At 47.3% G+C, this 26,069-nt stretch overlaps 3 protein-coding genes across 4 annotated transcripts; 1 reads left to right on the forward strand and 2 right to left on the reverse strand.

Moving 5' to 3' along the window:
* Positions 1–264: 264 nt before the first annotated feature.
* Positions 265–10,654, reverse strand: atg3 (autophagy related 3). The gene is made up of 12 exons (XM_086213023.1): positions 10,170–10,654; positions 9,837–9,878; positions 9,689–9,738; positions 8,172–8,242; positions 6,775–6,882; positions 6,510–6,562; positions 5,624–5,711; positions 5,488–5,522; positions 5,228–5,380; positions 4,521–4,648; positions 3,117–3,185; positions 265–473 (listed from the first exon to the last, which is right to left on the reverse strand). Exons 1-12 carry the CDS (start codon positions 10,239–10,241, stop codon positions 392–394), a joined length of 951 nt encoding a protein of 316 aa, XP_086069149.1. The 5' UTR covers positions 10,242–10,654; the 3' UTR covers positions 265–391.
* On the forward strand, positions 10,382–16,294 carry cars2 (cysteinyl-tRNA synthetase 2, mitochondrial). Of its 2 annotated transcripts, none has more exons than XM_086212748.1 (15): positions 10,382–10,772; positions 10,866–10,916; positions 11,016–11,133; positions 11,205–11,276; positions 11,639–11,744; positions 11,832–11,912; positions 13,484–13,613; positions 13,762–13,895; positions 14,030–14,097; positions 14,209–14,275; positions 14,685–14,823; positions 14,942–15,065; positions 15,251–15,352; positions 15,571–15,780; positions 15,858–16,294. In XM_086212748.1, exons 1-15 carry the CDS (start codon positions 10,573–10,575, stop codon positions 15,951–15,953), a joined length of 1,698 nt encoding a protein of 565 aa, XP_086068874.1. In that variant the 5' UTR covers positions 10,382–10,572; the 3' UTR covers positions 15,954–16,294. The 2 variants fall into 2 exon arrangements, with proteins under 2 accessions (XP_086068874.1, XP_086068808.1); XM_086212682.1 differs by having other exon boundaries at positions 10,383–10,772; positions 15,568–15,780.
* A 195-nt stretch (positions 16,295–16,489) lies between these two features.
* ddrgk1 (DDRGK domain containing 1) lies at positions 16,490–19,729 on the reverse strand. Its single transcript, XM_086213133.1, has 8 exons — positions 19,490–19,729; positions 18,480–18,629; positions 18,240–18,376; positions 18,059–18,160; positions 17,843–17,965; positions 17,727–17,765; positions 17,542–17,647; positions 16,490–16,873 (listed from the first exon to the last, which is right to left on the reverse strand). Exons 1-8 carry the CDS (start codon positions 19,575–19,577, stop codon positions 16,713–16,715), a joined length of 906 nt encoding a protein of 301 aa, XP_086069259.1. The 5' UTR covers positions 19,578–19,729; the 3' UTR covers positions 16,490–16,712.
* Positions 19,730–26,069: the final 6,340 nt, after the last annotated feature.

Raw genomic sequence — 26,069 nt, forward strand, 5'->3', positions numbered from 1 at the left:
AAAACAAAAACAAAGGATATACATGGAAATAAGACAGCTCCGGATAACACGATCTTAGCTAGAATTAGCAGCAATTAGTCAAAACACATCCATGCCTGTACTGTGAGAACAGAGCGATTTTTTTTTTTAATTTTTTTTTTTTTTTTTTATCTCGACTCATGGAAAACAAGCCTGGTTCCCAAAGTCAGGCTGTTCCTTGAAAGTTTCATCACGCATCTCAAACATTCTTGACGTCCTACGCCCATTTATTTAAAAAAAAAAGAAAAAGAAAAAAAAAAGTGTCTCAGAGTAACACAAACACTCCACCAACTGGAACCAGATCGAACCGGACAACAGAGGCGAAAGGACCTTTCCTCGCCGTGCTCGGGCGCGCCGGTAGAGACGGATGAAGCTACATGGTGAAGTGTCGCGTGTAGTCATATTCTATCGTGGGGATGACGGCCTGGACGAACTTGAGGAAAATCAGAAGATACCTGGAAGGCAGAGTTAAGGACGACGCAAAATCCCGGTGAACGGACTGAAGCGCTGAAATAATCCTGGTAGCAGCGGCTGGTCTTTCTAGCTGTTGGTTTTGTTGCTCGGAGTTTCGACACGTTGCGGCAAGTCGCCACGCTCAGGCGGAAAAGTAGTCCGGCAGTTCTCTGATTCTTCAATTACAATAATGCGTTCTGAGACGGCGAAACATGAAGCAACTGATCTACACAACCTCAGTTTTATTTTGAAAAAAAAACAACAGTTAAGGCAGTTTTGAAGAAATGTGTTTTTGGTAGCGTTTGATGGAGGTGTGCTAACACTTCCCATTAACTACCATTCACTATGCTAAGCTAACTTAGCAGAGGAGCTCCACTGGGCTAGTTCTGGGGATGATTCACTATTAGCTGGCCGTGTTATGTGTGTGAATGGAAATTTGGAATACATTCGTTTTAATGTTTGCCCATTAAATTATCAATATGATAATACAAGATCAATATCATTTATCGTTTTTGGAATACTCAGTAAATTTTGTAGCCCATCGGACTATCAGATTTTGTATCGTACTGCGATGTATGGCGGGGGGAAAACAATATGGTGATGTCCTTGCCAATTTTTATTCGATATCTAAAAAAATACACACACGCAGTGAATGATACTATCAGCTGATATTACAATTACTACAAAAGTCAGCAGCGCGCGAGCTGACGAGGACCAGGAGGAGGTCCAATTATACCAATCCAAAGAAAATCCAAGAAAAAAGCTCTTGATGGTGTCGATTCTAAATATTCAGCAGCATGAAGAACCCGGTAGAACCCTCAGGTCTTCTAGGTCCTCACTGCCATCTGCCAGTTTTTAAAACTATTTGTTTGTTTGTTTGTTTGTTTTTTTAGTTTAACTGAACTTTACCTTCTCATTTCTGGACTGTTTATAAATGCCAGAGGGTTTTATTACTGCTCTATCAGTTTATGATCGTTATCATGTCCATTTATCACTTACTTTATTATGATATGCTGCTGTTATCCCTTCATATCTGCTGGGGAAGTTTTTAAGTTGATTGACTGATAGGTTTTATTCAGCCTCTGGTGTTTCCTCAGTTACGGGTTTGTTGATTACTTTTATGTTGGTGCTTTATGAGTTACAGAGTCATTGCTTTTGATATGTGTGTGTGTGTATTGATTGATTGATAGTCTTGCTGAAGGCAACCATTTGTGGCTCGTGGGTCCGGACAAGAACCTGACGGAGGCTCAGGTGCGTTAGCTTGCTAACCGCCCTGGCACGCGCGTCACCCTCATTCAACCTCATAACAATCGCGTCTGCTTTTAAGCATACAGTTCCCACCACTAAACAGCAGCACTCTCCCTGTCCTCTGGTTAGAATGAAACATTTCCCCTAGCCTCAAACCCCATTCTTGGCTAGCTGCTGCGAGCTGGATGATGCAACAGTGCGACACTGGTTGCAACTTTATCCAGTCAAGGAAGACTGTTACAGTCCTGAACATGAGGTCAAAGCTCCCTTAATAATTTCAGCCCTTTTTTTTTATTTCACTGTTGTGTGAAGTCCAAACCTGTCACAAGCTGGGCCTATTAATAGGAGCATGTATTGTGAAACACCAGCGATATGATCGGTCCTGAGAGACCAAGACTCGGGCTAAAAACAACATCAAATGGAGAGAGTGGATTGGGTCATCGAAATGCAACCCCCCTCAAAATCACAAATTATTAACTTGAGAGCATGAAGTTAAAACTCCCTTTTGATTTGGGCTTAACAGCCCCCACCACCTCCAATCACAAAAAACTCAAGCCACCTTGAATCCACTTCTAATATCCCTGCCACCATCCCCCACCCTTGTCAAGGACACGCGGCAGTTTATCAGCACCAATAACGGCAGCTCCTCTGCTGCTCCCCTCTCCTAAGGTGTTCCCCAGGGCTCAGATCTTGGCCCCCCGCCTCTTCATCCTGTATGTCCTACCCCTTGGTCACATAATGCACCGTCATGGGCTTCAGTTCCAGTGCTTTCGCGGAGGAGATCCAGCTCTACGTCTGCGCCGAAGAAACGCTGTTCTACATCCCTCTCAGCTGCTGAAGCCCCCATCATGCGGTTTACTGCAAATGCGCATCATCCAAAATGCAAAAAAAAACCAACTCAAGATACATCCAGAACACTGCTGCGCGACTGCTCACTCACTCACGGACCAGGACCCTGTCCCCCAAGCCATCAGAAACTCCACTGGTTCCGTCCGCCCTCCTCGTCAACATCATCAGCGATGACGCCACGTTCTAGAAATCCCTCGTAACACAGCTCTTCAAAACCGCCAACTTTTAACCACTTCATTATTACTGTATCATCTACTTTTTTTGGTTCTTGTCTTCAAGCTGCTTGTATTATTACCATCAACGTGGTACACCAGCATGTGCATGAAGCAGATGTGGAGTTACTCGAGGGTGGCAGAGGCAAATACAAGCGGCGTTTCGGTACTGATATGACTCAGCGTTTCCAGGTGTCTCTCCACGGGTGTTTTTTGAAGCCGAGAGGTGTGAAATGGCCAGTTGCAGAATGATAACCATCGCAAGTTGCAAGGTCATCCTTCCTGTGAAGCGCTGCCGTCAAAAGCCCATGTGAGGTTATTGAGGTGAAAGGATACATGTGCACTCCGAGCTCCCCTCCTCCTTCTGCCACCGTCTCGATGATCTTTTTCATCACTTCGGCGTGCCTGAAAATGCAAGAGTCAGAGTTTGGTTCCTTCGTACGTTTCTGGAAATACGAAAATCCCAGTCGTTGTACTCGGTTGTTTGGTCTGACGGTGCATTTCACGGGAATCGCCACCAGTGTTGGGCGCGTCACATTGAAAAAGTAATTAGTGACAGTTACGTGCAACTTCTCTTACTTCTTAGTAACTTGAGTTACTCTCCTATGAAAGTAGTTACCAGGGAAAGTAACTTTCTTTCAAGTTTAACAGTGTTTAAGAATTGTATCTTATTTAATTGCACGCGTCTCTGCAGGGCAGAGCTGCTCCTCCTCTCCCGTGAAGGCTCTGGAGGAGTCTGAATCACCTGCTAGCAACGGCAGCCTGTTATCAGCAACATAACGGCCTATCCGTTCGTTAAGTTCCGTCTGTGGCACGGGTTTTTGGGGAAATCCAGCTTTGGCTGCTTGGACGGCGTGAGCTCCGTGTCCTTCTTTGTGAGCGGAGCTCACGTTAGCAGCGCTGGCTTGCTATCACCGTTAGCGGTGTCAAGGGTGTTTCTGGCCACGAGTTTAGTAGAAGCGCGGGGCCGTCAAGGCGCTTCATTAAACTGGGAGTTGCTAACACTGAACGTTGACGGCCTCTTTGCTCCGGGACGACTTAACGTCCACTCAGCATTCACATGATGAGTGGACGACTCCGGACTCGCCATTTCTGATAGTTTGTGTGTGTCTTCTGCTACGTGCTGGGTTTGAGTGTAAACACCCGCCCGCCTGATGTCTCTGGTTGGCTGAACATGAACTCTTACTCTATCCTAGCCAATCATCACTACTTAGGCGGTTATATTTAACTGAATGTGGCTGATTGGGCTTTGAGGGCCGGTTGCGTCGAACTTCATTATGATCCTGCATCTGAATGCGCATCCATCTTCCATCCCACCAGACTGGGAACATCCCAGCTAAAGTCTGGACACCATTCCGAACGCATCATTCAGCGGAAAGCGTGCACGTTGAGGACTGCAGCATTTAAGTCAGCACGAGCACCGAGTTGTTAACTGTTCACATCTCTGTGACAGGGCAGGAAATTCATGTTGGTTTGACAGAAAAAACTACCAGCACTTCATTTCCAGGAAACTGAAGGGGGCGGAACTTTTTTTTTTGACAGTAGGGGTTCTGTTTTTGTAGGGAAGCAGCTTGCTGAGCAGAGACTGCTGTTTTCTGTACAAATTCAGAAGATTGAGACTTCAAAGTTTTGGGGGCTTGAATCATAATTAATGCATCCGACAGCACTGGACCGGTGCTCAGGAAGTGCTGAAATTTGTCGTCTGAGCTCAGCAGTCTTCCCTCTCGCTCCCGCTCTCACCTGCAGGGGTGAACGGAACACATGGCAGGGGGAGGAAGGTGGGGGTGGTTCTCTATGGTAACCGTCTTCTTCACGTGGTCCTGGCTGATGTCCTCATACATCTGTTCTACGGTCAACGGCTGCCTTTCCTGGAAGACACCACAGCGTGGACAGGCGTCGCTATGTCAGAGCGGGGGGGGGGAGCGAGTCCCTCCACAAAATCCACACCATTTGTCATAGCCAGAGGCTGGAAAAACATCCGTTTTTAAATGTCCTAACTCCCACTGGGATTCAACCATGGAAAACCAAAAAGACTGCTCTGAGTTTAAGTGTGAAAACTCATATAATCATTTCGAGTTTTCCCAAGATTAAACGTTTGTAGGAACATGAATAGGCAACTCTGTGGTCCTCGGAGCAGCTGGGAAGCCGGCTCAACTGGAGGCTGGTTTTACCGCTTTACAGCGGCAATAAAAGAATGACACGACTTCAGTGGGAGTCTATTGGTATTTCTGTTTCCCCAACGCTGGAAACACTTAGCAGCCTTAAAAATGTTAAAAAACAATTTTCTTCCCGCTTTCAGAAACTCTGTTTGGGGAATTTGACGCGTGGGATTATAACCGCGCTGAAAAAAGAAAGAAAGGGGGGAATAAGAAAATTCTGTTGAGCGCCGCAGAGTCAGAACGTGATTTTCTAACGTTGGCGAGGTTCCGCGGCACCCTGGTACCTACTTCGTCGTATCCAAAGAGCCAGAGTCGAGGGGTCTGGTAGTATTTATCGTACGTGATGTACAGATCATATGTTCTAGTCTGGAGGATGGCATCTTCGCTCCCGGGCTCTGCTCGGACTTTAGCTTCCACCATTTTGCTGGTGTCCAGGGTAGCCTGACCAGAGAACACACACACACACACACACACACACACACACACACACCGCACGTTAGATGGAGGTTCCGGGAGCAGCAGATGGGACGACGTTCCCTGAACCGTACCTCGTCCGTTTCCAGTAATCCGCTTTCCTCGTATTCTGAAAGAGGATGAAAGAAGAGCCAGATATTTAGGAAATGTTTCAACTGGGGCTGACATCCGGAATTTAGCGCCGACCAAGTCTTGTCAGCATAGGAGTACCTTCCATATCTGCCGCCTCTCCGTCTTCGTCGTCGTCTTCGTTGCCGTCGTCGCAGCACGCCGCCGATGTGGCATTCATATTCTTGTCCTGGATGCATCAGACACAGGTGTTACGCTCCAACTTGTTATCATGGCAGATGGTGCACGAGGGGAACTGACGCGCAAAAAAAAAAAAAAGGCAGTTTACAACATCCCCATGATTCCTCTCTCAGTGTTCGTCAGTGACAACTCTCCTGAGTTCTTTTTCGGCAAAGTTGACTTCTGCGGCCGAAAAGTCATGTCAGGTGTCAAACTGACTGCTGAAGCTGAACAAATAAAAAAAAGGCTGATAACACTTCGATCCTCTAAACCGCGGTGTCAAAGCGTGTGCGCCGACAAAATATTTGACACACGTCCAGAAATAATATCCCGGCGCGAATGGATTTATAAAGCAGGGGGGGTTTTTTATCACCGGATGACAACTGCGTCCTCCCTCTGCCAGACCAGAGTGATGTTTAAACTGTTGGACCAAAAGAGCTGGAAATGAGCAGATGAACAGCTCGACATCCTGGTCACTTGTTTCTCTAGAGTCTTCTGCCATCTAGTGGTCATCCCTCCACGGCAGCGTTCACCTTCCACAACACGGGGTCCCCGATGTCTGTGATGTCTGGCAGATGCAAGATAAAGGGAGGTGTTTTTAGGGCGGCTGACATGGTCGGAGCGGGGGGGAGGATCAGATCCCGTGGTTCTGGATCGAGGCCCCCAAAGAGTGTCCTCTGTCCTTCAAACTACACCCGTTTCACCGGAGGAGATCAAGGCTCTCATTTTAAACAGACCCCTGCTCACCAACTTTTAAACCGTCACACGCCGTTTACTCGTGAACCAAAAACTTGAAAATACAACCGACCTTGTTGTTGTCCAGTGAAATTTCTCGTACAGCGTCCGTGACTCCTAACACACCTGTTGAAATCCAACAAACACAGATCAGTTTCTACCGTGAATGCATTTGTGCGTGTGTGTTCCGGGCTTTTCACATCATGGTGAATGCATCCGAGGGACAGAATTGGGATTCCACACGGATTCTCGGGATTAAGAACCAAGTCTTTTTGGCTACTTGTTCACCTTACAAACGGAACGTTCACGAACTGGCAAATAGGACCCCAAATCTCGACCTGAGTTATGGTAGGTGTCCACCCAGCCCCCGTCTCCGTCGTCCTCCTCGATGATGGCCTCCAGCTCGTCTGAGTACTCCATCTGTTTACAGCGCTTGTAGCAGGGGACTGCGGAACCACAAACAGCCGCATTGACGTTACTTGCAGTCAAACAGTTCAACCTTTGAGGTCCTTTGGTGATTTGGCTCACAGGCTCTTTATCAGCACCAGAAATATGGCATGTAAAAGTGTGTGTGTGTGTGTGTGTGTGTGTGTGTGTGTGTGGGGGGGGGGGGGTTGTGGTTTCTTCAAATGAATTAAAAAATAATAATAAAATGAAAAACTGAACATGAATAACTGGAATACATTTCATTCGTTATTGACAGATGGCAAAGGTGCTCTTAAAAAAATGGCCACTGGGGAAGCAAATACCCTGCCGCTCCTGGGGGGGGCTTGAAAGCCACCCTGATGTGGAGGGTTTCCTGCGTGAACAGGAGATCCGTTCCCCCGTCTTCTCAAGCAAGCACGCCTGCGAAGACGATCTCCTCTCCCTTCGGCGTCATACGGATGCTACGCTGTTGGAACTTGAGCGCCTGCAGGACCTTCAAGCCCGCCACCCCACACCTTGCTCTCCCGCTGGCTGGCCGAATCGTAAAGCCCCATTTCCACCTTTTGAAAAAGCATCATGCTCTGACTTCCTGCGGCTCGTCTGCCAAGGAGGCGTTGAGGAAACGTCCACCTGCTGGCTGTGCGACGCCACAGCCAGCAGGTGGACGTTTCCTCAGTGTCTCCATTGTCCCCAGAGACCTGAAGGCCCACTTCCGCGATACCCAGAGCGCCCCAAAAGAAGGCTGCAGAGCGGATCAGCGCGCTGCGGAAAGCTTTTGTCAGGGCTCTCCAGGGACTGGACAGCGCCAACACGGTCAGGGGCAACATCCAGAAGAACAGCCTGGCCGACCTGTCCAAACTGAATGTCTTGGCACAGGGCCAGGAACTTGTTCGTCGGCGTTCTCGCAAATTTTCCATTTTGAGCTTCGTTTTTTTTTTTTCTTCTACATTTTGGCCTCGATTCATCGAAATGCCTGAATTTATGAGGTGTTTTAAATCGCTGGATGAGCCGCTTGCTGCCCTGTCATCAGGGGAATCGTTGGCGAGGAACCATAATCCTAATTCTACCTCGCAACCACAGCCTTCCATTCCTGGAGAATCTGGCGTTCCAGCGGCCATGTTTCCGTGAAGGGATTCTCGTGAGCCTTTTAAAGTATCACAGTAGAAACGGAAAAAGTGAAAGTCCAAAACATTCCTCAATTAGATTGGTGGGTTTGAAATGCTATAACGGGGGAGGGGAGGAATACGGCATGTGTCAGATCTACCTGGTTGGAGGGTAAACCCCACAGGCTGGATTAAAAGTCTCTTACCATTGCGTGTCAGGAGGAACTGTTTATCCTGGGGTAAATATGGCTTCACTTTAACTTCTTCCCCAGTAGCCCTGAGGGAGGAGGGAAGCACAAGCACCAGTTACTCACTACTGGTGCGTACCTGGGGAGACGTGCAGTAACCGAACGCAGAGCTGAGGAATTTCTGAAAGAAGTAAAGCCTGGTTTATGCTTCTGCTTCTACCCCTACGCCGTAGCCTGACGTGCACCTCGCGCCGACGCGTCGTAAACGTGAACGTCAAGGACTGTGATTGGGCCGCTCAGAGCGTCATTTGCGGTTCAGCAGAACAACGCCGCCATTTTTAAAGTTTCGGTGGTGAGAGCGACACGCAAAAATGGACCGAGCCGAAGAAAGGGTTATTGAGGAGGTCTGCAAGTATGACCGCCGTTACAACTCCTCTTCAAGGCACGATAAAGACTGCCAAATGGCAAAGAATTCGTGGAGGGAGATATGGCGAAACACCCGAAACCATACAAAGACAAAGCCACACCCCCTAGCGGCTTGGCGGTGAATTGCAGAGCAACGCGTTCCCTTGACGCAGAACTTCGAATGCTCAATGACGCCTTAGGGTCTACGCCATCGCCGCGACGCCGAAGCATAAACCATGCTTGAAAGTACCGAGTGATGCAACAGGGCAAGTACTCGAGGATACGGCGTGCGCGGCTCAATGTGGGACTTCTGTGGCGTCGGGGTCGTAGACAACATATTGAAAACCGCTGTGGAAAAATGCTGACACCCCTTCTACGCAAATCAATTCCCCTTTGACCTCAACGACCTTTGCAATGGCAGAGTTGTGCTGTTTTGTTCAGAAACTCAGAAAAAGAAGATGGCCGACCAAAGCCTCGTTCGGGATAAAAGCACTCCATAAAAGGAAACAAGTCGTTCTGGGCGAGGACGATGAGCGGAGACGGACCGACATTTCGTCATTTTATCGCAGGGTTATATTTCGAGGTTGCTGTTTTGATCCAAAAAAACAAAGCGAATGAAACACATTCACTTTTTTAGGTGAACGGGAACTTACTGCGTTGCTGAGATGTAACAATTTCCTCATTTTTCCGGGTTAAAAAAAAAAAAAGAAAGAAGTAGAAGTCTGAGAAATCTCCAGAACGCTGTCACTGCCTTCTGCCGCGGTTTCACTGCCTCAAAAGAGAGCTTTCCAACAAAAATCAAACCAAATGCGGTATTAAAAATTATATCAACTGTGTGGAATTGCGCTGTTCCGTCACAAATTATAACCTGGTGTTCCTACATCATCATTACACTTGGAAAAATAGGAGGAATCAAGTATTTAACCTGATAATTCTTTGCTCTATTCCTCTTCTTATCCTAATAAATGAGTAACGCTCACCTGGGTGGTGGCGTATAAAATAAAAGCGTCCTTAAAAAACTCCGTATCAGTAACGTGGTTGATATAAAAGTTAATTAATAAACTCCCGCCTCATTCAAAACGGTTATCAGGGTTTGAGGAAGTTTTAAGAGGCTTGTAACAAACACTTACCACTTCCATGTGGGGCAATGGTGGACCAAGTGATCTCCAGCTGCTACAAACTGAAACACAGACATAAAGTACTTGCTGTAATTCTGAACGTGGGTCTAATGATCCAAACACCTCATCCGAAATGAATCTTTATCAGGTTTGTTCTCACCTCTTCCGGTGTGATGACTCCAGTTTCTTTGAATTTTGATTCCTGTGTTTTAAGAAGGAAACCAAAAACAGAACCTGAGAAGCAAATATGGCTTGAGCTCGGTGGTACCACAAAGCTTCGTGTAGCTGCGCAGCAACTACAGCAACATTATAGGCGACGTTCCACGGATTTAACACTGGCTGCTACAAACTGCTAGCAACAGCTAACATTAACTAGCTTAATACTGGACGGGACTGGGCAGCATTTATCAACAGTCCAATTTAAGTTTCCGTTCTGACACTAGCCACCCATCGACAAGCTAGCTAACGTCCCATGTACTGGGACTAAGTTTACCTTCAGCACCGGGGTGAAGAACTCCGCCACCCCGTGGGCCGTCCCTTTCACCGTGTTTATCACGTTCTGCATCTTGTGAGGAATAATAGAAGACTTCTCCGACAAGCCGTCACTTCAAAATTAGTATTATTGGGTCATAGCTACAACTCAGAGCGTAAGCAACAGCGAATCACATGATACGTCGGAGTATTTCCGGGAATTAGACTCTCGCGAGATCTTTGAGGAGGTGACGCGACAAAGCGCGACGTCCTCCCGGTCGGGGAAAGAGAAAGCGATTCTCGCTCGCGTGTTTATTAGATGTTGCTGGTCTCCTGCTTCGTTTCTAGCTACCTCGCTGGGTCAATGTCAATATGCTAGTCCTGAAGCTAAGCTAGGCGAAGCTAACGGCGCGCGAGACCTCGCTATGCGGACAAACACTGGCCTGTTATCGAAGCTAAAGCGCTCAGTCAATGTAATCAAATTCAGATGGAACGGATCTTGCAGCAGCGTGTCCGGGAAGAAATGGATCACCCCCAGCGGCTTCGACACCGGTTTGAAAGCTTTCAACAGCCTGACTAAGAAGAAAGAACCTCTGGTTCTGGCCAGAGAGGGCGTAGCAACCTGGTATGGAATCACCAAAGATGTGACGTCATGAATAGAGTCAGGTGTAGTAGCGGGATAAGCGCTCACCTGGTGCTGTCGTGTGTTGTGCGTTAGGTACAGCTGCGGACCGACCGTCTACGACCACGCCCACCTGGGTCATGCGTGGTAATACATTGCAACTTCTAAAGCAAAGCTAAGAAATAAATGTGATTTTTATTTTTTTATTTTTTGAAAAAAAGGTCGCCCTCTGCTCTCTGCTCGCAGTTCGTACGTCAGGTTCGACATCCTGCAGAGGATTCTGTCCCGGATGTTCGGGATCACGGTCATCCACGCCATGGTCATCACCGATATCGATGACAAAATAATCAACAGAGGTTTAGAGGTAAGACGCAAAGAGTCACAAATTCTGTTTCTCATTTGACGTCGAAAACGTCATTTTAATTTGTTTTGCAGGAAAATGTTTCCCCTACCGTCATCGCCAGAATGTACGAGGAAGAATTTAAGAAGGATATGATGTCATTAAAGGTGTGTGATCAGGTTGTAACGAATATATATATATATATATATTATGTCAAAAGTAGAAATACCAGTACCAAATAAAATCTGCCTGGAAACAAGAGAAAATTGTTTAAAAGAAGATGTTTAAGTGGGTTTAACGTCGGCTTTTAGAGTCCAGCTTATTTTCTAGATACTCTGATTGTCATTTGTTCATTCAAAATTACAAGTATTTGGTTTTTGACTCTCAAAATTGATAATTTCCTGACGGATGTTTTAACAAATCATATTTTTTGGACGTTTTGATCAGTTTTTTTTTTTTTTTTTTTTTTTTTAAAGGAGGATGTTTCAATAAAAACGTCTTCATATTTTTCCTTTTTTCTTTTTTGGAGGTGATTCCCCCTGCAGTGTATCTACGAGTCACCGAGAATGTACCTCAGATCATCGCCTTCATCCAGAAGATCATCGACAACGGACGCGCTTACGTCACGAATGACGGTGAGTATGTCGGGGGGGTCAGTGCTGCAGTGACGGCGTGATATCCCGCCCCGCTTACTCAACATCCGTGAACTGATTCGGCTGCAGGTGACGTGTATTTTGACATCCAGTCCATCGGTGATCGTTACGGCAAGTTCTTGGGAGCTGTGGAACCTCAGGAAGGAGCTGGTAAGGGTTTTCTGCCTTCTGTCCATTTTCTACTGCTTATCCGTTAAGGTTCGCAGGGGGGGTGGAGCCTATCTCAGCTGATTTTGGGCGAGAGGCAGGGCTCACCCTGTGCAGGTCGCCTGTCTGTCGCAGACCATCAGGAGCTATTAGAGCAGGGGTGTCCAAACTGGTCCAGTAAGGGCCGGAGTATTAGGGGCTTAGTATCTTGCTCAAGGTCTGGATTGAACCCGCGACCGTTCAGTTGCTAGATGGCCACTCTACCTCTGAACCATGCCGCCCCCTGCCTTCGCGTGAGTGTCAGTTCCAGGCCTTGTTCAGACTGCAGTGCAGATCTCGACAGCCGACGAGCACGTGAAAATGGTATTTTTGCAAATCTGATCCAAACTGGCGACGCTTGGGATGCTCCGATAGGATTTAAAAGCACCGTTTGCGTCACGGGCCATCTGTCAATTGCCGCCCTGTCTTGGAAGTAGTCGTCTGAACGAGGCATTCGAGGCCGCATTATGAAAGAAGAAAAACAATACACGCGGACCACAATATGCAGCAGTTTTTCTATGAAATGGGATTCGACAAAGATGAGAATATTCAGTTTCACAGTGACTGACACCGAATTATTTAAAGGAACGTGTTAACGTTTGAAGAAGCGGTGAGGTCGGTTGAATAAGGGCGTGAACGAGCCGCTGCACACAGCTGATGCTTCCCGCGGTTAAAGGCCACCGACCACGTTCTAGAGCAGGGGTCCCCAAACTTTTTTTCTGTGAGGGCCACATAACTTTCCCCTTCTCCGATGGGGGGTCAGTTTGTAACAGAAAAAGTGTGCCGATCATGCGGTTGCCTAAACGTAAAAATGTATTGTTTTCCAGAAAGCCACACTACCAAATAACCCTCTCTGGGTTTTCACAGAAAAAAAAAGTCAGGAAATAAATGTTCCTGCATCACCGCCATGACACCAAGGTCTGCTTAGCAACCTTTCCAAGTAGTCTTTCTATCCGCCGTAACCAGGCTAAAATGGTCTAAATGGTCTCTGGTGTTGTTCAGGGGGCGGGGCCAAATGTGGAGGCAGGCCGTAGTTTGGGGACCACTGTTCTAGAGGAATCCAAATTTCTCAAAAAAAAACCTTGCTACAGTGCCCCGGGATGATTCAGGATACATTCTGGGTTTTCGATTAAAGGGGTCATATGTAAGCACCTGAACTAGCTTGTAGCATCCCTTCTTGTCTCGTAATGCCTCTTTGTTACTCAAGGGGCGATAGCGAGTCACTGTAGGATGAAGGAAAGTAGGAAACAGACTCTGAAACCCAAAGCTCGAAGGTGAGGGTTTGGATGTAAAACTGGTATAATATGAATACCTTTGGCCTTCGGCTCGTACGGTGGAAGTGAGAATAGCCTTGTTTCTTACTCCAGGGGAGGAAACCCCAACTTTCTGATGACGTGTTGCCCCCGACTGGTTTGGAGTGTAGAATATGAAGCGCTAGCTTCTTCCGGTCCACACTTTGTTTACTGCCACCATTTAGCTCGTATTAGCTAAAATGGAGAACAACCATTGTAATGTGTGCGTTGGTGACTTTCCAGGCAACACAAATAAAAAAGACTTGAGGGATTTTGCGCTGTGGAAGCCGTCCAAACCTCAGGAACCATACTGGGAGTCTCCTTGGGGCAGAGGGAGGCCCGGGTGGCATATTGAATGCTCCACCGTTGCAAGGTTTGAATTTCCAACTCCACGTCTTTCAGAACAGTTCGTATTACCTGCACCGAAACCGTCTACCCGCCAGTGATGCGGTTGTTTGTCGTTGCTAGTTTATCTGTGCGCACCAGCCAAAAATTCCAGCGACGTGTCGTTGTTGTTCCAGCTCCGTGTTCGGGAGCCAGCTGGACATCCACTCCGGAGGCATTGACCTGGCCTTCCCTCACCATGAGAACGAGGTGGCCCAGAGTGAAGCCTACCATCAGTGTGGGCAATGGGGGAACTACTTCCTGCACTCAGGTAGTAACGTGCCGGATAGGTGCCTCCACAAGGTGGCGCTAGTACCCCTGTGACCTCTGAAGGACTGGCGCTCTTCCCTCAAACACCCCACCGCTGTTGTCCACTCTCTTTTTTTATCACCTTGTATGTTTTAGGGCATTTACACCTCAAAGGCAGCGCGGAGAAAATGTCCAAATCTCTAAAGAACTACATCACCATCAAGGTAAAGTCACGAGGAATTCTTGTCCCGCCTTCCAGTCGTAAGATTCATTGCTCGTGCCATCATTTGTCTCCCCCCCCCCCACCCCCACCCCCACCCCCACCCCAACATCAGGACTTCCTGCAGTCTTACTCCGCCAATGAATTCAGGATGTTTTGCCTTCTGACCAAGTACAGATCAGGTGGGATCCTCCTCTTAACAGTAAACAGTGCCAAATACAAGTATCACAAATATTCACTGTTGAATCACTGCAGCAAAAAAAATAAACAACAGGTATTCATTTTAAAAGACTTACAAATATTGCAGTGTTTTTTTTTCTCTTTTTAAGTTATTTCTCAGTAGAAAAAAACTAAATAGTCAGAAAATGTGTACGTTTGATTTGTTGGTGTTTCTTCTCAAACCGACCTGCAAATTTAGCTGATGATCGAGGCCTTCTCTGCATTTTTGTCTTCGTTTTCCAGTTGAATCACTCACGTGGAGCCGTTTTAGCTGATTTTTATTGCTTGAATCAGACTCTAAATGAGAAGTTTGTTGTGTGTGACATCGTTGGGGTCTAAAGGTGGGGTCGGGGGTCTCTGGTGCGTCCACAGCTATAGACTACAGCAGCGGGAGCATGCAGGAGGCCAGGTGCTCCCTGGGAACCTTGAGAACCTTCTGTCATGAAGCCCAGGCCTACATGAAGGGCCAGCTGCCGTGTTCAGCCGTGCAGGAGGCTTTTCTGTGGGAGAGGTACCGAGAACCCCATCCTGGCTGGAATTCATTGTTCATTATTTCACGTTGCTTCTGTTTTGTATGAAGTATTGATAAGAGAAGCTGTGTTTCAGCTGAAACGCGTTGTTTCCTCCAGGTTAGCTGAGACGAAAGCCAGCGTGAGAGCAGCTCTGGCAGATGACTTTGACACGTATGGGGCCATTGACGCCATAATGAACCTGGTTTATCATGGAAACTGCCAGCTGCACCCCGTTTCTAAGGTAACTCGCTGTCTTTAACCCCTCAAGAAACATTGGACTGTACAATCACTTAGGACCCTCGTAAAACTTAGAAAAAATGAGCCCAAGTTGGGACAAGAAGGCTTAAATCTGCACCGTCAGGCCCATGTGGACGGCATAAGCCCCTCCCACCTTTGAGTGATTGGTAGTGTGGTATTTGTGCTCAGGCTGGAGGAGGAGGAGCTCAGAGCCCAGCGGTTTTCGGAGCCATCACGAGCTACATCAGAGAAGTCCTGGACGCGTTTGGGATCGATCTGCTGCACAGCAAGGTCAGCACACACATTCCGACTTTAAGGCCTGGCTCAGAACGAGTAAACCAGACCTAACTCTAAGCTTTACGAAGAACCTAAGCGGTAAACCAACTTTTGAATTCCATATGGAAATCTGCTGCTTCTTGAAATAACAGAGGACGTGGAAGACACGCGTCCCGCGTCAACTAGCGTTTATAGGTCGAAGGGTTATAGTTCCGCCCCGGTGTGTGCAGGAGGCCGACGACGTGATGGGCAGCTCCGGGAACTTGGAGGCCATCGTGGAGCAGCTCACTCATTTCAGAAGCGAAGTTCGAGTGTTTGCACTCGCCCAGAAGACCAATCCCAAAACCTCCAACAAACCAGGACTGTACCCAGAGAGAATCCCGCTCCTCAAAGCCTGCGATGACCTCAGAAAGGACCTGGTACCCCTTGGCATACAGATAAAGGTGCGCTCTCGGTGTCTGACAAGGTTCGAACGCGGCAAGATTTGGCCGTTAGCACTGATGTTTCTCTGTGGTTTCAGGATAGAGAAGCCACGTCAACGTGGGAGATAACGAAAAGAAAACAGAGCCCAGGAGGAGAGAGCGACAAGGGGGGAGACGAGGAAACGTCCCGCTGAACGACGCCGATTCCATCACCGGAAGGTCTCTGCCGGTCAGAATCAGAGTCTCTCGTTCCCTTAAAAAGTCAGGCTGGTTTTTTTGTTTTTTCTCGGATCAGTGCCCCTGGCACCTGCTGGATTTCCGCACTGAACCCGACCAAAGAGGGTTTTAATTCTCTACGTCTTTAATGAGAACATGGAGTTGCTCTTCCCAGTGCAGGCTGGACGCTGAGGGGAACCTCGGAGTTAATGGTTTCTCCGAAGGCTAATTGTAAAAATGTTTGTTATAATTAAGACTGAACGTGCCGTTGATTGTACAGGTATCTAAAAATAAAAAGAATGAGTAAGGACGGACTTGACACGCCTGCTCTTTTCTAGAACTACTGATTAGTGAGAACCGTGCTTTGACCCACAGAACTTTTAAGACGTCACGAAGGTGGAACGAGCTACAAAAGATCCCCAAAGAACAAGAACGAGGTGTTAGCAGGTCCTTCCCCGGTAATCTTGGAATAGGTGAAAACGTTCTACAAAACTCAAAAAAGACCGGCAAACTTAACACTTCAAACTATACTTTAGCTCATTTTTACAGTTTATTAAAAGGCTGAAAGATCTTTCGTTCGATCACGAGCTCAGTGTGATGGTGGGAGGTGGTGACGTCGCCTGCTGTCAGTCGCTGACCGATAGCACGCGGGGCTTTTCACCAGCTTCCTCGTCCAGATAGGAGTCCATACTTTCAGAGTTCTCAGTCCGAGGCGTCCTGCACCGGCACGGCGCCCATCAGGCAGCGCTGCCCGCCTCAGGCGTCAGGTTGATGAGGGAGTTACTGGCCTGGGCCAGCTCCGTGATGGAGACTCTGCCTCTCTGTCTGATGAACTGAGCAACGGAGTCCAGCTCCTCTGGAGTGATGAAGATGAACTTCCCCCTGTCATCAATCACTCCTATGGGAGCAAAGACAGACAGTTTGTGAGGTGCCTTTGGGGTTCTGCACAGTGCTTTGATGTTCACAGTGCTTTGATGTTCAGTGCTTTGATGTTCAAAGTGCTACGATGTTCACAGTGCAGGAGACACAGAAGCAGCGCTGTCTGTACTGTAAGGCAACTTCGAACATGGACGTCGCGGCACTGTGGACATCAAAGTACATCAGAGAGCTGTGATGTTCACAGTGCTGCCTCCGTGTCTCCTCTGCTCTGCACCGGTCCTACGACTCACAATAGTGCATCAATCATCAAAGAAATATCTGAACTTCAGCCGACCAGGTGACCATATAGCAGCGATTCCGATCTTATCCACTTGTTCCGACCTCTCTTTATTCCCCCTTTCATGTTTTCACAAAACCAGCCGGTTGATTTAGAAAGAAACTTGTTCTTCCGAGTATTTCGATTCTCTGCTCCAGTACATGAGGTACGTGTGTGACGAGTTTTTATGAATTTTTGACAAATTTACAGTGTCACGTTAGCTGTAATTTGGCTCCAACAATACGGTGATGCACCAAATTAATAATAAATCTAGGTTTCTAAAATCCGTGCAGCCGGTATATTGATGGAGTTTTTCACGCCCCGATTTTGAAACGGGCATCAGACGCAGACCTGGTGTCGATCCCACCGACCTGTGAGGGAGCCGTCAGCCAACAGGTTCTGCAGTCGAGCGATGGCATCCTGGGTTCTCATCCCAAAATGAGAAGCCAAGTCCTCCAGTAGAACCACTTTGGAGTTCTGCGGGACAGAGGGGACCGGGTCTCATCTCCTGGACTCAGATGCTTCGGGGACAGTTTGTGCTGAGTGTCAGTCTCACCTGTATGTACTGGATGAATTCTTGCAGGAGGTTGCGGGACTACGGGTAAAGGACAGACGCTTTTGTTAGAGGAACTGCAATCAAAGCATGGTCAGATAATGCGTTGTTTTTCTGACCTGGTCCTCCGTGAGCTGCTCCTCCTCTCCCTGGTCTTCTACCACGAAGGAAGCTTTGAGCCTCATGTACTCCTCCTCCTCCCGTCTCTCCTGCTCCTCTTTAGCCCGCCGCTCGTCCTCCTCCTGAACAAACACACAGTCGTCAGGGAGTCATCTCGTCTCCTCGTGCGAGGAAAAGACAGGTGGCAAAACCCGAGCGGAGGACCGAGGTGCGACCTGCTTCTGCTCCAGCAGTCGTTCTTTCTCCTCCTCCTGCCGTCTCTCCTTCTCTCTCAGCTCCTGCATCCTCTTCCTTTCCTCACGCTCCTCCATCTCTGCCTGGAAGCGCGAAACAACGCAGGGAAAGTCAGAATTGAGGAAATCATGAGTCTGAGCATATTTGACAAGTGCTGCTCACCTCTCTCTGGGCTTTCTTGGCCTGTTTCTCCTCCAGCTTCTTCTGCTTTTTGGCTCCAACTTTTGCTGTTGGCTGGAAGCTCTTCTGCTCCGTCTCCTCCTCCCTCTGCTCTTCCCCCTCCTCCTCATGCTCCTCTCCTGACACCAACAACGAACTCAGTGGTCACCCAGCATCACATACCACAGCCGCTCTCACAACCCGCGTTGGATCGTGTTCTTCTATCATTCTGCTCATGTTTACCCTGGTCCACTGGTTCTCTTTGAGGCCGTCTGTTCGCCATCATCGCTGCAAGGTTCCTCCTCCTCCGAGGCATGCCCGCTCCCCGCTCCTCTGGAACCCGCTGAGGGGGCCCTGCTGCCCGGACAACATCCTGCCGGTGCTCCACATCAGCTGTGAGAACACACAACGGACCACTCAGATGACTGCTGCGCGTCTTTACCCTTAGAATGTGCACTGGTGTAAGGCTATATGGTCTACCTGGTTTGAACTGCAGATATTTTATTTATATGTATATATATCAAATATATACATAAACAGGCACAACCAAGTGGCAGGGATATGGAACAGAAACACAGTATGGACTTGAAGTACCCAAATCCCAATGGGACGTACCACCAAAAGTGGTTGAGAATGACAGGGCAAAGGTGATGTGGGCCTTCAGCTTCCAGACTGATAAACAGCTACTGGTGAACCAACCGGACATAGTAGTGGTGGACAAAGAGCAGGAGAGAGCAGTGGTGATGGATGTGGCCATACCAGCTGATGCCAACTTCAGGAAGAAGGAACGCGAGAAATTTGAGAAGTACCAGGGGTTAAAAGAACAGCTAGAAAGCATCTTTCTATGTCTGTCTATTTCTCTCTCTCTCTCTCTCTATAGAGAGAGAAATATAAATTATATATATAAATATAAATTAAGAGTAATATATGTGAAACACCAAGATATAAACGTCACTGAGACACCTCCATCTATAATTGAATCGATTATTCGTCCTATTTTGGTCGTCAGGTTTTTGACACACTGCCGCCACCGTAGCGTGTAGCAGCTGTGAGCTGTTACTGGCCTGATTTAGCTTGAGCAAGCTAACCTGGCTTTCCAGCAAAGTCTGTAAATATAAATAAAGGGGAAACGACGTCACTGCATTCACGAGTATGACGTGTAAAGATGTCATTAATCATACGTGTTGGCAGCAGCTTGGCCAACTCGACGCTAGGAGCGGTTGAGTGACGTGTTAGCTCGCGGGGCTCCTTACCTTCCTGGGTTTTCCTCCGCACCTTCACGGCGAACAGCAGCAGGACAACCAGGATGGCGGCGGCTATCAGGTACAGCGCGACGTCCATGGCTGCACCGAGAGGTCTTCTCGAAACCCTCGAGAGTTCGGCAGGAAGTTAGTTTCGCCTCCAAGTCAGCACCGAACACGGTTCGAGGGACCTGCTCGATCAGGAGGTGCGCCGCCGGTTCAAGCGTTTTTGTCGCATGCTGGTGAAACAGCGGTACTGCAAGTATGGCGTCCGTCACGTGACTCACCGAAAGAGCGAGAAAAAACTTCTGTAAATCAGAAAGATGACGTTTTAGGGGACCTACCAACATTAAAAACATAAAGATTTCCCACAATTTATGAATTTATCTGAGTTTGTTGCCCACCAAAAGTAGTTCTACTAACAAAGATTGTGAAGAAGGATGAAATTGTCCACTCAAGAAATGGCAAAAGGTGTTATAATATGTAGTATTTAATATAATACGGTAATATAATAGTTTTAGGTCTCGTGATAGTAGTTAAAAATGCTAGCTGATTCTTTTCATTCCTCCATCCGTTGATCAGTGAAGAGAAAACTTCAAAACTATAAAGACTGGTACTTTCCTCGATTGTTATGTAGTTTTGTTTTTTGTTTTTTTGCTATGGGGGGGGCAGTTAAATTACTGCAAACTTAATTTAAATGAACAGTAAAATAATCAGCTGAGTTTATTTTGAAATGCAGCCAAACTATCATTATGATTTACATCGGTGGGCGAAAGCACAAAGACGGAGCTTTATTTCATATTTAATTCCACTTCGTGGATTATAATGTAATCTGTCAGTATTTTCATAATCCAGGTGCTTATGCACGTTTGCATGCAATTACGAGTGATAATTTTGATCACTTCTCAATTCAAATCTAACTGCATGTCCAACTGTGTGCCAACACATCTCTTTTGCAGTTATTTTTGATAAAAACGACCCCCAACTACTGAGCTTTCTGTAAGAATACAAGAAAATGTAGTATTTTTCATCCTGACTTCACTTGGTTACATGCAGTACTAGTTAACACCCACTAGGTGGCAGGCAACTACCTCAGCAGCTGTCATGCTACTGCTGACATGCTGAAAATCTCTCTCTCTCTCTCTCTCTCTCTCTCTCTCTCTCTGCTGCAGAGGGCACGCCAGGATATTCTAGAATGTTTTTTTTTTTTTTTTTTAAATCAAAAATACCAAACCATCACCCCCGGTGAGGCCCGAGCCCCTGTTTTTATCACTTAATCCCGTTTGTCAGAAAGTCCCGGTTCCACGCAGCGACAATGCTGCCTTTGCGTCAGTGACTGACGGTCCAAAGCTATGGGTCGACGCTACATTTAGCGCTGGATTCTTCTTTCCTTCCACCAGGTTTTTCTTGCCTTCCTTTCCGATTCGTTCATAAAATATAGAAACGCTCCAAAGTCTCGGGGAATATTAGATTCGAAGTGAAGCCACAGCCAGATTAAATAGTTCGTTCCTTGAGGGAAGAAAAAAAACAATGCGCTGTCTTCCATGTGGTGGTAATATAATAAATATATTTGCACAAAAGCCGCACAAGTTCCTCAAAGCAGATTGTGAGTGTACTTTTGAGGAGTTGTGAAGTTGCATCATGGGAAATGAAGTATTGGTGTTTTTTGGAGCTTTACTGGGACTTAAACTGAGGATTCGGCGTCCTGTTTGGCGTGTGTGTGTGTGTGTGTGTGTGTGTGAGTGTATTTGTTGATTTTTGTAATTTATTGAGATTTTTTTGTGTGGGGGGGGGACAAACTCTTATCAGGACCCCTAATCCTCGTGGGGACAGAGAGCCGTTCCTTATGTGGCACTTTTTCTTTCCTTTTTTGTTTTTTTTTGTTTTTTTTTTACTTTTTAATTTACATTTGTCATATTAAACATGCTGTATAAATAAACTTGACTTTATAATTTATGAATTCCTGGATAAAGTTAGAGTTCTGGTCTGAATTGGGATTAGGATTAGGATTAGGATTAGGATTAGGCTCTCCGCAGTCCACATGAATGGAAGTCAATGGAAGCTCCTAATAAAGATTACTGCACAGAAGTGTGTGTGTGTGTGTGTGTGTGTGTGTGTGATAGTTTCAGATGGTTCATGCATGTCCCTCAACTTGATAAAAGCGACTCAGCATTTTCTGAACAAAAACGCCGAGTCACCTCTGCTGTAGGAGGACGTATGCAGTGCTGTTTGTGCTTTCGGTGTCAGGGAGCCGAAACGGTGCCGCGGGTTCACCGCGACACGTTTCCGGGATGCAGGGATCTCATTCTCTGCTGCGCGAGCTGATACAAAAAAAAAAAAAAAAAACCCACAAAAAAAAAAAGTCTCGATCAGCATTTTTCTTTTAGACCCGAGCAGCAGCAGAACATGAGAGCAGTAGAAGGAATGGAAGCGAGGACGAGTGAATCACTTAATCCCCCTCTCTGATGGGTGGGACTGTACTTTTCCATCACTGGTGACATCTGGAGGATGCAGCTTCCTTCCGGAGCTCCCACTGCAATCGGATATTCTCTCTCCCTCCTTCTGTGCACGTGTTCTGTCTCGAGCCCTCAAAGGTTTTGTTGCGACTCATAACACTTTTCATGCAGGTGTGTGTGTGTGTGTGTGTGTGTGTGTGCAGGATATTTATAACAGTGACAGTCTGGTAGACTCTCTCTCTCTCTCTCTCTCTTTCCTCAGTCCCAACAATGAGACTCGCTGCAACCGGCCAATGAGGACATTCTTATTACCATCTACCTGTCAGGTGTTATCTTCCACGATGTAAAGAACGCGGGCACGGCTGACGCTGTCTAAAGTTGAAGGTGAACACATGAAGGACACTACACTTGCCGCAGTCTTCATTTCCTGGTTCACTGCTCAGGTGATCCATGTGGGGGGCGGGGATAACTGCAGCTCCTCTCAGGGGACGGCCTTGCGGAGGAAAACTGCAATGTCCTGTAGATGCATATTCGTGGGAACACGAGTGACCTCCTCTGCTCCTACGTCAAACCTCCAGAGGTCAGTGTGGCGCGTCACAGCGACCGCGTGGCCGGGCAGCATCAGCTGAGCCGGTCGGCGAGGCTGTGCAGGTGTAGTGAGGATGGAGTCTGCGGATGGGGAGAGGAAGTAGTAATACGGAGGGGGCCGGACTCAGAGGCAGGAAGAGGAAGGGATGTAAAGCTCTGCAGGGACAAGGTGACTCCTGGAGGACTGCCGTGTTAATGAGTCAAACCTCAAGTTTCCATCCCTGAACAAAGTCCATCCTCACAGTGACTCGGATCAGAACTCATGATCAATCATCCAGTCGTTGCCACTGCAAAAGAAACCAGAAATGAGTAAAGTAGGAATCGCTTTTGCCGCATTTTACCACTGGAATTTCCTACTCAAGTGACTCACCGGGCGCCACTGTCGACTTGTAGCGCCGCCGGTTTGTAACCTCCATGATGTCAGCCACGATTCCAACTCCCTTCATTTGTCGGCCATCTTGAGAACACATTTCGCCCCGTGACCCGCTCAACCGGCTGGATGCAGAAGGGTGCATTGAGGTCAGGGTTCCCGTAAAGACGCCATCGCTATGAGGAAGCTGGGCGTCCTGCGGGGGGTGCCAAGCATCCCAGCTGGATCCGAGATAATAACCTGCTGGTGATGTCAGCGAGCGTGGAACAACACAATCCCCCCGCTGGATTCAAGGTCCTGACCTAACAAATCACCACCTGCCGTGCTTCTGGAAGCTTCTTGAGGACGCCGGTCACCCCGCCGAGCCCTCATGCAAGCGAAACGGCCTACGACAGAACTGTTCTATCTTTTGACATCAGTCAGAGCCCTTGAAATCAAACACTGCACCCACGGGTGTCCCGTAACCCACGTCACCCGTCTCACGCTACCTACCCACCATTCCGTGTGATGGAACCCTGGCTGGGACGCGTCTTTGTCACGTGTGTAACTCTTAACACAAGCCACAACGGTCACAAACGTTCCTATTCCGGTCTGTAAGTATTTATGATAGTCATTAGACACTCGGATGTTACAACTTAACCGTGGCACGGTTGAGGAAGACGAATCACCCGTCATCACGGTCCAGAGAGCTCACAGTGACGCTGCCATCTGTTCACACTTGGATTGCGTCACAGTCGTGCTATTTGTTGCCACGTCGAGTTGCGAAATTCCCCCGACTGTCAACGGTGTGTAAATGAGGAGCAGGAAAGTTCAAAGAGTAGCGATCTGGTTGTCCGTTTACAGCTTCTTTTTTTGCCCGTAGCCATTTCTGTACGTTAGCCTTCCTTCCGGATTCTATCTCGGGATTTTTCTGGGGTAAAATATGCTAATAATGGAAAATATTCTCTACATCAGAAATATCGTCCCATACAGCCAGCTCATGAAACCGAGGCCTGTCGCCCTGAAGGAGCTTTGGCATGTCCGGGGAAAGAGTCTTAAACCGTGGAATTAAACACGTAAGAGCCGATGAAAGATGCCGTTGTGGCGCGTTACGGGCAAAGCTAAAACACAAAAAGACAAACAGTGGCCTCCTCTCATGAAGCGGGAATCCCGGCTGGGAATCATTCCAGTCACGGCCTTTGTAACAATCGCAAACAAATGGAGAAGCCGTGTCGTACCGCGGACAAGCGGGAGCAGACAGGTGAAGGGCAGGGCGGTGGGGGATTGTCCTCCAGAAACACACTTTGTTGACACTACGTGCAACCGAGTTGTGATCCACAACGACGAGCCTGTTATCGTCACAATAGACGCTACGGCGCTTTACGTGCGTAAACCACCATGTTCCCAATCAGCTTTCAAGATTGAAATGGCGGTGAAGGAGCCGTCCCAAACAGTAGGGACGGCTCCTTCACCGATAAGAATCGAGTCTGATGTATTGCGTAATGTTGTCTTATCAATCCACCAGAGTCTGTCAATGGTTGTGCGTTTTACAAGCCCAGGTCAGAGCAGCCGTAACAGGGCGTGTTTTGTCTCGTTCACCTTGTGCCTCAAGGACATCTTGGCTTCAGTCTCGCCTTTTGTCTCTCGAGTTTGGCCGAGTACACGCGTCCACCTTTCAACGGGTATTAATACAGGGTCACGGTACTCCCCTGTGGGACCGCAGGTTCTGCTACGGGCTGGAGAAGTCTGATGTTAATGTACAGGAACAAGAGGAAGTAAAAAAAAAAAAGTACAAATCAGTAACCCTTGAAGGTTAAAATCTAACAGGGGCGAGTTAAATTCAAGTAGATAAACCCTATGTATCAAGTATTCCCATGAATCTACTTGTATTGTATTTGTACTCTACTACATCGGCTCTTCTTGGGACTAAATTAACCGGAAAATGTAATTTTTAAGCTTTTTTTTTTTTTTTTTTTAAATTTCAGCTCTGGTCAACTTATACCGTTCACTCAAAATCCACCCATCCATCACACCTTCTTGTTTATTAAAGTACATTTTAGATTGTTTTCGTGTACCGAAGCCTGACTTTCAAAGTGTTTTTATGTCAAAGAATTGCATTTACACCTTAAAATATATACACAAACATACTTGCGAGCGCGCACACAGTACAGTATAGCTGCAGATGAACGAACGGCCCTACAAATGTTGTTCATAGCGTAACAACAATAGAAAAATAGTAGAATCAGTCTATGCAGTATTTGTTTCAAACCTCTACCGTAAGGATTAAAGAAATTCCACCAAGCGTCCGTCCTTGGATGACATCATTTTAATAATTTTTTTTTTTAGAGATTTTCATTCTAATAACAGAAGAGGTGTTTTTTTTATTCGCTAATTATTGATTTTTGTTGTCGCTAATTTTCCGGTAATGTCTCTCAACATATTTTGAAAGAAACCAAGTGATTTGCTGGCTAATAGCAGTCAGCACGAACGCGTTGTATAGAAAATGATATTGAATCGGGCTGGTGGGTCCGAGTTCCTGTGTTTCGATGCTCGCAAAAAAAAAAAAAAAAAAAAACAAACCTAGACTGCCCCCAGTGGTGGCAAATTTAATTTGCAGCAAAACCCGAACTCAGGTGAGGCCAATCACATCGTGCGGGCTTGTCAGTAGGCGGGTTCAGTATCATGACGCCCAGATTCGTGACCGTTTTGCTGTTGTCGTTTGGAAGTTCCTGTAAAGGAGGAAGATGTTCTGCTGCAGGCGAACAGCAGTCCTTCGAGTCTGCGTTGGTCCCAGTTATCAACAATGTAAAGTTAAACTTTTCCTAGATGGAAGAAAAAAAAAACAAAACGGCACTTAAGTCACTGATATTAAAGAATCAGTAGGAACCCGCTTGTGACTACTGTCTCGCCGCTACAAGTCAAGACACCGCCGACAAATTCTGTTCTCCTTTGCCGGTGTTATCGCTACCGCCACTCCGACATGCGGTAATCTCTCGGCAACGCTTAGGGGTTTCCTCAGGTTTTTGAAGAGTCTTGTTGAATGTTGAAGCACGCCCGCAATTCTCTCCCCCCCCCCCCCCCCCCCGCAAAAACGGCATCCGTCATCGGTCTCCATAAGTTGAGAATTTCTCCAACTTCTCTACAACACACCAGCCGTGAAACGCCTCCACGGATTCCGTCCTACGTCACTCACCCTCTC

The sequence above is a fragment of the Aulostomus chinensis genome, chromosome 1, assembly GCF_037954235.1.
Source record: "Aulostomus chinensis isolate RoL2024-O1b breed Wild chromosome 1, RoL_Achi_v1.0, whole genome shotgun sequence".
In the NCBI taxonomy this organism is placed as follows: Eukaryota; Metazoa; Chordata; class Actinopteri; order Syngnathiformes; family Aulostomidae; genus Aulostomus; species Aulostomus chinensis.

What these genes read in the sequence shown, in the direction of transcription:
- cars2 (XM_086212682.1), top strand. Translation starts at nt 10,573, where the DNA reads ATGCGGACAAACACTGGCCTGTTATCGAAGCTAAAGCGCTCAGTCAAT. An exon ending in AGAACTACATCACCATCAAG is followed by an intron (nt 14,098 to 14,208) that starts GTAAAGTCACGA and finishes CCCCAACATCAG; the next exon opens with GACTTCCTGCAGTCTTACTC. An exon ending in TCTGACCAAGTACAGATCAG is followed by an intron (nt 14,276 to 14,684) that starts GTGGGATCCTCC and finishes GTGCGTCCACAG; the next exon opens with CTATAGACTACAGCAGCGGG.
- atg3 (XM_086213023.1), bottom strand. Translation starts at nt 10,241, where the DNA reads ATGCAGAACGTGATAAACACGGTGAAAGGGACGGCCCACGGGGTGGCG. An exon ending in CATTGCCCCACATGGAAGTG is followed by an intron (nt 8,243 to 9,688) that starts GTAAGTGTTTGT and finishes CTCCTCCCTCAG; the next exon opens with GGCTACTGGGGAAGAAGTTA. An exon ending in TTTCACTGGACAACAACAAG is followed by an intron (nt 5,712 to 6,509) that starts GTCGGTTGTATT and finishes TGATGCATCCAG; the next exon opens with GACAAGAATATGAATGCCAC.
- ddrgk1 (XM_086213133.1), bottom strand. Translation starts at nt 19,577, where the DNA reads ATGGACGTCGCGCTGTACCTGATAGCCGCCGCCATCCTGGTTGTCCTG. An exon ending in GCGGAGGAAAACCCAGGAAG is followed by an intron (nt 18,630 to 19,489) that starts GTAAGGAGCCCC and finishes GTGTTCTCACAG; the next exon opens with CTGATGTGGAGCACCGGCAG. An exon ending in AGCAGCTCACGGAGGACCAG is followed by an intron (nt 17,766 to 17,842) that starts GTCAGAAAAACA and finishes CTTTACCCGTAG; the next exon opens with TCCCGCAACCTCCTGCAAGA.